Source organism: Phoxinus phoxinus (genome assembly GCF_949152265.1).
Source record: "Phoxinus phoxinus genome assembly, chromosome: 2".
In the NCBI taxonomy this organism is placed as follows: Eukaryota; Metazoa; Chordata; class Actinopteri; order Cypriniformes; family Leuciscidae; genus Phoxinus; species Phoxinus phoxinus.
This window is the reverse complement of record NC_136877.1, coordinates 40,166,255-40,176,769: the sequence shown is the minus strand read 5'-3', so window position 1 is coordinate 40,176,769 and position 10,515 is coordinate 40,166,255. Positions and strand designations below refer to the sequence as shown.

At 36.8% G+C, this 10,515-nt stretch overlaps 2 protein-coding genes across 2 annotated transcripts; both read left to right on the top strand.

Annotated features, from left to right (window-relative positions):
• Nucleotides 1-640: 640 nt before the first annotated feature.
• Nucleotides 641-4,916, top strand: ccdc166 (coiled-coil domain containing 166). Its single transcript, XM_079636904.1, has 7 exons — nucleotides 641-1,105; nucleotides 1,199-1,252; nucleotides 1,502-1,556; nucleotides 1,693-1,837; nucleotides 2,082-2,161; nucleotides 4,111-4,287; nucleotides 4,382-4,916. Exons 1-7 carry the CDS (start codon nucleotides 999-1,001, stop codon nucleotides 4,640-4,642), a joined length of 879 nt encoding a protein of 292 aa, XP_079493030.1. The 5' UTR covers nucleotides 641-998; the 3' UTR covers nucleotides 4,643-4,916.
• A 434-nt stretch (nucleotides 4,917-5,350) lies between these two features.
• Nucleotides 5,351-10,515, top strand: LOC307011305 (butyrophilin subfamily 1 member A1-like). The gene is made up of 8 exons (XM_079636792.1): nucleotides 5,351-5,435; nucleotides 5,529-5,602; nucleotides 5,762-6,109; nucleotides 6,321-6,593; nucleotides 8,424-8,531; nucleotides 8,680-8,706; nucleotides 8,799-8,825; nucleotides 8,956-10,515. The coding sequence occupies exons 2-8, from the start codon at nucleotides 5,548-5,550 to the stop codon at nucleotides 9,501-9,503; spliced, it is 1,386 nt and encodes a 461-aa protein (XP_079492918.1). The 5' UTR covers nucleotides 5,351-5,435; nucleotides 5,529-5,547; the 3' UTR covers nucleotides 9,504-10,515.

Below are 10,515 nucleotides of genomic sequence, written 5' to 3'. Positions count from 1 at the left end.
GCACAAGTCCTATAGGCTACTGCTTTTATTATTGCTTGATACAAATTTTACAATTTCAATTTAATTCTTGTGGTTTTATTCCGATCTTGATTCAATTTGGATACATATAGTAGATGTTAAATTTTTCTCAAGAAAGAAAAGCTCACCTAATGCTGTAAACATATTGCTAGAGAGCCCTGTCAGCTGGTAGGCTATTATTAAGGGTTAAAAATAACAACTCAAATTAATAGGCCTAATGCGGTTTTTATTACAACAACTTTATAATATTTTAATGCTATAAGATGCGGAAGATTCCCTGACCTCACAGGGAGAGGTGGGATGTCTGTATCCCATATTTGTAAGAGACTTAAAGGGATAGTTCACTTTAAAATGAAAATTCTGTCATACTCACCCTTAAGTTGTTTCAAACCTGTATGAATTTCTTTCTTCTGCTGAACACAAAGGTATTTTGATATTTGATATTTCAAAATATCTTCCTTTGTGTTCAGCAGAAGAAAGAAATTCATACAGGTTTGAAACAACTTGAGGGTGAGTAGGCTATATGATGACAGAATTTTCATTTTAAAGTGAACTATCCCTTTAATGGGGGGTATAACGGGTGTAACATAGGTTATAATATGCGGACATGGCAACACTGACTCTACCGGTAAAGCATTTTGCTCCACCAAGCGGTCAGCGTGTATAATATCATCAACACACAAAAAATATCAATCACTGCTGCCTGTACACAATTCGATTTTTTTTCTAAATAAAATTTAATTTAAATTACCATTTATATTAAACCGCGTAGGCGCCGGATATTGGTGGTAGAAATAGATTATTAGAACTCTTTTTGGATTAAAGGCGAATGTTATGTGTGGTTGTCTTGGTTACACTGCAACCAACTGTGGGAGTAGAAAAAGGCGCATGAACTTGATTAAATAACGTTACGTTAGACTTCCTTTTGTCGTTGTAAGTGTGCTGTATTCGAGATAACAACTTGTCAAGGAGGTTTCAGGATGTCATCAAAGAAGAAAAGCGAGTCAAAGCACCAACAGGACGCAAATGCCTCGGCTGAGAGCGCAGAACATGGTGAATCACAGAGAGAGATGCTGTTACACAGGGAGTGAGTTATTGTCTCTGTAGAGATTCAAATAACAGTTTAAATCACTTTTGGGGTAGATAGTTCATTAATCTGGTTAATATTGCTTTGCAATAGATATGATACTCTTACTGAGAACCTAAGCACACTGAAGATGAGAGTTGAACTACTGTATCCTTTTGCACAAACAGTAACAAAATTCCTTGCTGAAATTCCGCTGGGTTCATACAAAAAACACTTTCACTAGTTTTTCACTGCAATATTGTAAACGCAAAAAAAACAAAAAATTCCACCAACCTTGTGTTTTCATGTCGATTGACCAATAACACTAATGCAGTCCAGCTAGTGGCTCAAACTGACAGATATTATGGATCTGCATTTGTGTTAATGTTTGACAGTTTAACACAAAATCAACTCCAGACGTAAAGAAAACGAGTTTCTTCAGAACGAGGTTGATCAGACACGTAAAGAAAATGTAAGTTCTCACAAATTAACACAATTGTTTAAAAAAATATATATAATAATTATAAATTATTATCATAATAATTAATAATATTTGTTCTAGGCCTATATATAAAATCATGATCATTCTCATTTCCTATGCTGTGCAGGTCGAGTACATCTCATATCTTTCTAAGAAGGCAGAGAAGAGACAGAATGCTATAGTTACTCAGAGTGATCAGAGCCATCAGGAACTTGAGGAGCTGCAGAGACAGAGACAGAACATGCAGGATAAACATGAGGAGAAGAAGAACGGTAAGACAAGTGTGTATGTATCTGTACAAGAAATGAAGGCTAACCGTAATCGTGTGGTTATATTTTACTGTAAATGACTGAAAATGTAGTGTGTAATGCCCATACTTTATTACACAAGTAATTTTACCAACACCAGGTACAATCAATTGCTCACTACAGTTAGTTAGCCAGATAGTAGTTACTTGGTTAGATGATAACATTTGAAACACATCAAATGTTGCACTTCAAGTGTTTGTGTTTTCAGAGTTGCAGAGAGAGATCCTGCAGGCGGAAAATCAGCTGGCCAAGCTAAATATTGAAATTGCAGACCTAAACGAGGTTAAGGTAGCAGGATCTCTCTTTTTTATGATTCCTTTTTGTGTTTGTACAGTTAAATTAACCAAATGAAATTACAAATATTCCGAAATATTTGTTGAACTTAATTGAAAAAAGGTTAAGTGAACTCAATAACTGATTATATTCAAGGGAGGGTGGGTGATTTGTTCCAGAAAAAAATTTTGTTATGCTGGTTGAAAGTCTCTTCACATCCTAATTGCAATCACTAATACATTTAGACCACTAGTTAAGTATATATATATATCATCTGTGGAAGGCGAAGGACCATAACATTTTCATCCAATCATTGCAATCAGTTCAAATGATACGATGTCCTACCTGCCTGTCAATGTATGTATTTTATTACCTCCGGTCGCCCGGCTCACGCAGACATCACGTCATCAGCGTGTTTCATGCTATGCAGAGTTAGACAGACGTCGGTCACTGAGCACGGCAACCGAAACAGCAGCTACCTTTTACAGTTCCTCCTTAACCAAAACAACGAGCTTATGCTGACGTCGACACTATCGATTCCCGAAATGAATCTGCAGCTGTCAGCTGGTACAGGTCATTGCTCTTTGAGTTGTTTATGTTCAATGTTATTGTAATGTTATGTGCTTTGAGACATGAGGTTTAACACCGCCTCGAGTCTCGTGACACTTTTGTTTGCTCCCTGCTGTACGCGTTCATGTGTTTTGAAGGAGGCGTGGCTTTAGACAGCACTCTGAAGGGAGGGTGGGATCTTATGCTTTCTAATCTAGCTTGCTATTGCTAGCCTTTCTGAAAATTGCCTACCCTACCCTTCAAGCTGAACTTAAATGGAATGAGTTCAGCAGAGTTCTAGTTCCCAGCTTGCTTCGCGTCAAACTGCCAATGGAGAATAAATGTTAAAATCAAGTGTTATTTTGTCTGTTTTGTCTTAGTATTTAATCTTCTGTTATGTTGGGGCTTATAGGGTTTCTGTTATGTTGTGTTTTGTAGTCTATAATTTAGCGTTTTACCATTGTAGTGAACAGTGGAGCCTGTGGTTAAGTGGAGGATTGACTGCACTGTTTGTAGACTATATGTGGCATGTTCCGTACATGCACATGTATAGTGATCTGCTGCATCCAAAATCGAATACTTTCCTACTATATAGTAAGTGAAAAACAGTAAGCCAAAAGAGTAGTATGTCCGAGTACAAAGTATTAGAAAAACAGTAGGCGGAAAAGTTCCCAATGACCCACTACCAAAGCCACTTAAAGGAGAACTCCAGCGCAAAATGAACCTTTGGTCTAATTACACATTGTTACCTAGTCAACCGTTATCTGAGATTTGTTTTCATGATTATCGAATGTAAATAGTTTTATCTCTAAAAACAGTTTAGCCTATAACGCTAGTATAACGCTAGTATATTGGGCATAGTGTAATGACAAATAAAAATCGCTTGTTAATACCACTAACAAGGCTCAAAATAGCCCCACACTAACACGGCAGCATAATGAGGGTCCCTACATGCAAACCGAAGCATTGAGAACTTTGACAGTGTCCAGACAGTTTAATAAGAAGATATTTCATACATACAGTCAACTTCGCGAATATAGGCAGAAGCCATCTTTGAAAAACAGACTCTATCAGACGATCAACGAAACGTCGATCCAAATGCACTGAACTGTGTAGAATCTCATATGGTCCAGCGCATTTGGATCGACGTTTCGTTGATTGTCTGATAGAGTCTGTTTTTCAAAGATGGCTTCTGTAATTTATTCATTCAAGCTGCTTTGAAATTATGTGTACTGTGAAAAGCGCTATACACATAAATGTGAATTTAATTTAATTTTCAAAGCTTGTGTGCTGTATTAGGTTCTGAAACAAGTGTGACCTAGTGTCAGCATTTTCATATATTTGAGGATTACATAATTGTTTTCATTTATGAATTGCTTTTTATATACATATTTACGTATTTGTGTTTGACGTAGACTCTACAAAAGCAGCAGTTGTGTTATATCACTGAGCTGGAGAGGGAGCTGACTTCTTTGCAGTGTTATCATACAAAGACTCTGGTTGCTCTCAAGGCTGATTTCAATAGAAAGATGAAGAGCCAGGAGCAACAGGCAGAAGACCAGGTGCAAGCTTTGACTATCTCAGCCAACAAGGTGAGTGAATGCTAGTTGTGAAGTCAATCAGCATGGTTGTTTGTCAAACCATGGGAGCTACCGAGTCGAGGCATTTTCTCTTCCCTCTCCCTAGGAGGCCTCTCACAACGTGATATCCTATACAAATGGGGTGTATCAGAAGAATAAAAGCCTGTGTGAGGAGTTAAAAAACCTTGTCCAGAGAGATAAGGCTCTACAAAGTCAATGGGATGCTCTGCAGAATCATCGACGACAACTGTTGCTGGAGCGAGAGTATGTGGAAAAGCTTCGCACCCAGCGTATTTCCTCATGCTCAAAATCCACAACACCACCGGGTGCAAACAACAAAGAACACCCCCAGAGCAACCACCAATAACTGGAGCCAGTTCAATTACAACGAGGGAATTGTTTCATGTCATTTTTCCTCAATCACTTTCAATAAACATATGAATACTATTATAAGACTCGAGAAGAATTTGCTGAAAGAAATGAAAAAAAAAATGCTTTGTTTAGTGATCTCTATACTACCGGTATCTCAGTAGACCAAGATACAGAAAGAGTACTAATGAAGTTTGTGTACAGTTTCTTTTTATCACTCAATAAATGGTGTAAAGTGCACTTGCTGAGCTGCATAAACATTCTCTATTTTGAAAAATCTCTCTCTTTTTTTGTTCATACAATGAAAGTCAGTGGGGTCTAATGTTATATGGACAAAAACAGTTGAAACTGTTTTCAAAATGTTAAGCAATAGAAAGTCATATAGGTTTTGATTAAATAATGACTACATTTTTGGGTACCGGTATATTTAATGATTTGGATAAACCTGAACTGTGTATAAATGCAAACTCAGAAACTACCAAAGAAAATGTAGATAGTTTTAAGTGGCATAAAGATGTATAAGTCATGAAGTGGTTCATTAACATTTATATTGTATATATTTTATTTAGGCTTGATTACAATGAATGATTTTTTTATATATTTGTACTCTTAGTTAACGATAACAACAGTGAAACCGACAAGTATAGGCATAGACTGTGTTTGCTGAATGATGTGTGTGTGTGTGCGCCTTTAAATGTTTGGATGTGTGATTTCTGGTTTGTCTGGTTTTTCTCTAAAGGAAGTGATAGCCAATCTTTCAAAGATTGTGTTTACAGCAGAAAGGCGATTCAGTAAGCATTTGGACTAAATCATTATTTGTATTTATTTTATTCAATGCATTGTATACTATTTGTAAGAAATGCCCTGACTTTTCTCTTACACAGTAGAGCAATTGTTTCAGGGATGAAGTTGGTTGGAATGGCTCTGATATTTTGTGCACTTACAGATTTAACATCAGGTAATCATTCTCACCTTAAATTAAAAAACAGACAGTGACATTTTAAAGATGCAGTGCTACCAAGTCTATATAATGTGGTTAATAAAACCACATGTCTTGTTAATCTGTATAGTCACTAATCTGTTACGACCAGTTCAGACATGTTTCTCTTTGTCTTAGAGCTGTATAATGTTGTGGGACCTGCGGCGCCTCTCTTCACTGTTGTTGGTGAAGATGTGATCCTGCCCTGTTATATCAAACCCAACACCAGTGCTGTGGACATGAAAGTGGAATGGTTTAGACTTGACGAAGACGAAATAGTGCATCTCTATGTAAATCGTGAAACCAGAATCACAGAGCTCAGTGAGTCCTACAGAGGGAGAACAGCACTGTTCCAAGATCTACTACAGAATGGAAATGCATCGCTCATACTATCAACAGTCCAAGTCTCTGATGAAGGAGTTTACAAGTGTTTTATTGAGTCCAGCTCCTGGTATGATGACATCACTGTTAATGTTAATGTCGGAGGTGAGCAGACTACTGAAATGATATATGTGAATGATTTTGATGACGTTTTATATTATACTTTTTAGTGCTTGGATGTTCTTTGCAACAAATTCACACAAAACTAGCTCAGGCAGAAAAAATCTCTCAGATTTACAGCGCCTTTGAAATAAACTTAAAAGTTCACACAATATACAAGCACAATATGAATTATTGTTATCCTTGATCTCTGCAGCTATAGGAACTCATCCACTGATCATTATAGAGGAGTTTGATCATTCAGGAGGGCTTCGTCTTCTGTGTGCATGTGAAGGCTGGAACCCTGAACCCGAGCTTCTGTGGCTGGACAGTGAAGGAAATGTTTTGATTTCTGATACTAAAGAAGCGCATAAAGATGCAAAAGGCTTCAGCGTGAAACACAGGATCACTGTGCATAACAGTGAGACCAAGTATCACTGCAGAGTTAAACTGAAACATCATATGCTGCAAACGGACATCAGTGTCTCAAGTAAGTATGATTTTGGTAGTTTATCATGTTGTAGAAAAAGGCTTCCCCTCTTTGCAAGAAATCGCTCAAGTCGAGAAGTTCCAGATGGCAAAGCACCAGCTGATCATCAATCTCTATTGGAACTTTCATTCTTATACATTTACTTCCAACCTATTTAACCAATGAGCATTGGGTTATCTTCCATTTTTATTTCACCTGCCACAGTTATTTAACCATCTTTCTGGCTTCTCTTTCAGAGAGGCGTGCCGCCAAGTGCTCTATTTTTTTTAAAAGATCATCAGACATAACAGATAAATCCCAGAACTTGTACCATTCAGTGACTGGTGGAGGCTTCCCCACTCTTTACCATAAAGTTGAGGTATAAAACAGTAATCACAGAGACTCGCGGCTTAGTGAGGCCTGGTTTCATTAATATAGTATCCTATCCAGACTATTCTGCATTAAATTATATATTTAAAGGGGTGGTTGATTATGATTTCACTTTTCTAACTTTAGTTAGTGCATAATGTTGCTGTTTGAGCATAAACAACAACTGCAAAGTTACAACGCTCACAGATCAAAGCAAAGGGAGATCATTTATTTTAAAGAAATCACTTTTCAAGGACTACAACAAACGGCTGGTAGGAACTACATGACATTCCTCCTGAGTTAGTGACATCACTGACCCTAAAATGTACATAAACCCCGCCCCCCGGAATGCGATTTATAGATTATCATGACAGAATATGCTAATCAATAACTAGAAGACAACTACACATAAGCTACATAAATTCACCAACTAACCATTCACTAACCATTCAGAAATGTCCTGTTGCTTCTACATGTTGTCACTTCTTCTTGAGTCTCTCCATCTTTGTCTGACTCAAGTTTAAACATAAAAGGCTAAGGCTACGTTTACACGTGGACGGCTATTTTCATAAACAGACATTTCACCCCTCTCCGTTTTCAAAAATAACATTGTGCACACCTGTCAGTTTTCAGAAAAGTGTTCGTTTACATGAACCCGTGTATATGCCGTCAAGAGCATGCCAAACCTGTAGGTGGCAGTGTAACGAGAAGCTCAAGCCCACGTTAGCCAATCAGTTTACATGCAAACGTGCAAACGAAGTTTTCCAAAATCTCTACTCTGGCCGGAGTTTTTAGAAAGAATCCTTTTCAGAGGCGAATTCTCCGTTTGTGTGTAAACGAATGGCACAAACGAAGGGAAATGTCTCCATTTTTCAAAATAACCATGTGTAAACGGGGCCTAAGTTTTTGTAAGTGTTCTGTGTGTGTGTGTGTGTGTGTGTGTGTGTGTGTGTGTGTGTGTGTGTGTGTGTGTGTGTGTGTGTGTGTGTGTGTCTGTGCCTGTGTGTGGTAATCAAAGCTGCAAACTCACATGAGCTCTTGAAGCTCCGCCCTCTGTTACTCAAGCAGCAGCTCATTTGCCTTTAAAGGGACACACACAAAAACTGTGCATTTTTGCTCACCCTCAAAAAGTGACAATTTTAACATGCTATATAAAAATATCTTTGGGGTATTTTGAGCTAAACTTCACATACACTTAGGGGACATCAGACTTATTTTACATCTTGTGAAAAGGGCATTATACCACCCCTTTAATAAAAAAATATACTACAATCATTCTCAAATTTTCAAGGTATTTTGATGCAGTCGTGATGATTCATCATTAATTATGATTTAATCACAGATTTGCACATTTATTGTTGCCTAAATGTTTTAGTACACAAAATGTACTGTTCGCCTTTGTTTGTTTGTCTGTATTTAACATAAAATATCTAGGCCTATCTATTGCTCACATGTCATACTGTGTGGTGGTTTTTGTTACAGGTAAAATGTTTAAAATTTGGAGAACATCAGTCATTTGGATTTCAATTACAGTTGTCTTCGGCATCATTACTACAGTTGCAATTGCTACTTTTGTTTACACGAGAAGAGGTGATATCTGTTTTTGATTCATTCATTTTAATGCAAAATTTAAGTCTTAATTTTAGCTGCATCTGAACGGAAAGAAATAGTTGTGCAATTATAATGATATGATTGTGATATAATCATTTATCTTATTTATATTTTACAATTTCTTCAGTTCGCTATTTGAGGAGGATTCGAAAAGGTGAGAATGCATTGTAATCTAATGTGATTTGTGGAATTTCTGTGTTCGACTAAATTAATTTTAAATACATTTAAAATAATTTCTGTTTTTAGAGATCGCAAAGAGAAGAAAATATGCTGGTGAGTAAGAAACAGAAATAATTTATGTCTTTTTAATCTGTGGTGATATGGCATCAGTATATTAGCCCTCAATATGTCCCTAATGTATGTGATGTTGATATATATATAATCATTTTCTCATTTGTATTAGTGGATGTGACGCTGGATCCAGACACAGCTCATAAATCTCTCATCTTGTCTGATGATGGCAAACAAGTGCGACGTGGAAACAAAAAACAGAATGTCCCAGACAACCCTGCGAGGTTTGATAAATGTGGTAATGTCCTGGGAAAGCAGGGATTCTCTTCTGGAAGGTTTTATTTTGACGTGCAGGTGAAGGGGAAAACTGATTGGGATTTAGGAGTTGTCAAAGAATCCATTAACAGAAAGGGGAAGATCACACTGAGTCCTCAGAATGGATACTGGACAGTGCGGTTGAGAGATGGGAACCAGTATAGTGCCCGTGCTGGAACCTCTGTCTCTCTTTCACTGAAAGTGAAGCCCCAGAAGGTGGGTGTGTTTGTGGATTATGAGGAGGGTCTGGTCTCCTTTTATGATGTGGAGTCCAAGTCTCATATCTACTCTTTCACTGATCAGTGGTTCACTGAGGAACTCTATCCATTCTTAAACCCGTGTACAAACATTAAAAGCACATACTCAGCCCCAATGATCATCTCACCTGTCACTTTCAGCGAATGAATGAACTCACGTATAAGTAAATATAAATTAAAAACAGTTGTCTTAATTAGATTGTATTAAATATACTTCCTAATCAACATCTTGTATCATTATTTGTCAACTTTCTTTACATTTACATTTGGCAAACACATTTTATTTGCAGCAGTCGCTAATGGCCAACTCAACACTGCCTCTCAAATGATGAACTCTTTGTAAGCAAAATGTCAATAGTTTGTACGTTTCCAACTAGACTATGTTTTTTTATTTGTGACAGATAGCCTTGTTAGAGTTAGATCGAGGACAAGTTCCCCAGCATTTAACCTGCTAATGTCACGCAGTTTGGGAATGACTTTGAGAATTTGTTTTACTCAAAAAAAAAAATGCCATTAAAGAACCATTTTTGGTTCCCCTAGAACCTTTCACAGAACAATTCTTAAAAGCACATTTTTTCTTTGTGTGAAACACTTTTTAATACTGTAATCTGAAGAACCTTTTTTTCCACTATAAAGAACATGTGCAATGGAAACGTTCTGTGGATGTTTAAGGTTATTCACAGAACCAAAGATGCCAAAAATAACCTTTATTGGTGGTGAATTGGGGTTGCTGAGGAAGTGTGAATTGAAAGAGCAACTGCCAGCTTGTCAGGCAATTATTAATTTATTTTAAACGTGATAATTGATTTTAACATTAACATTTAACATCACACAAGAGGTAAGAGTTGATATCTGAGCACATTCATCAAATCTTCTTGTTTCACTTCACATATTCAGAACGTTTTGTTACAAATGTAAGATCTCTCTCTGTCTTTACTATGAGTCTCTAAGACTCTCTTTATGAAACTGACCTTTGGATTCGGTTTGCAGTATTTTCATGGTGCATGTTAATATATTACTAATGAAATTGTATTTGCTAGGATAAAGAGATTTACTTGGACAACTCGTTAACTGATATAGCCAAATTTTTATTTCATGACTTATGTCTGACTTTATTATTAACAAGGTTAAATAAAATAAAATAAAAAGTATATTCATTC

Bases quoted from the DNA above. Each gene is read 5' to 3' on its own strand.
- ccdc166 (XM_079636904.1), top strand. From the start codon at position 999: ATGTCATCAAAGAAGAAAAGCGAGTCAAAGCACCAACAGGACGCAAAT. The intron at 1,838-2,081 runs GTAAGACAAGTG...TTGTGTTTTCAG, and splicing joins ACATGAGGAGAAGAAGAACG to AGTTGCAGAGAGAGATCCTG. The intron at 2,162-4,110 runs GTAGCAGGATCT...TGTTTGACGTAG, and splicing joins CAGACCTAAACGAGGTTAAG to ACTCTACAAAAGCAGCAGTT.
- LOC307011305 (XM_079636792.1), top strand. From the start codon at position 5,548: ATGAAGTTGGTTGGAATGGCTCTGATATTTTGTGCACTTACAGATTTA. The intron at 8,707-8,798 runs GTGAGAATGCAT...TTCTGTTTTTAG, and splicing joins TTTGAGGAGGATTCGAAAAG to AGATCGCAAAGAGAAGAAAA. The intron at 8,826-8,955 runs GTGAGTAAGAAA...CATTTGTATTAG, and splicing joins AAAGAGAAGAAAATATGCTG to TGGATGTGACGCTGGATCCA.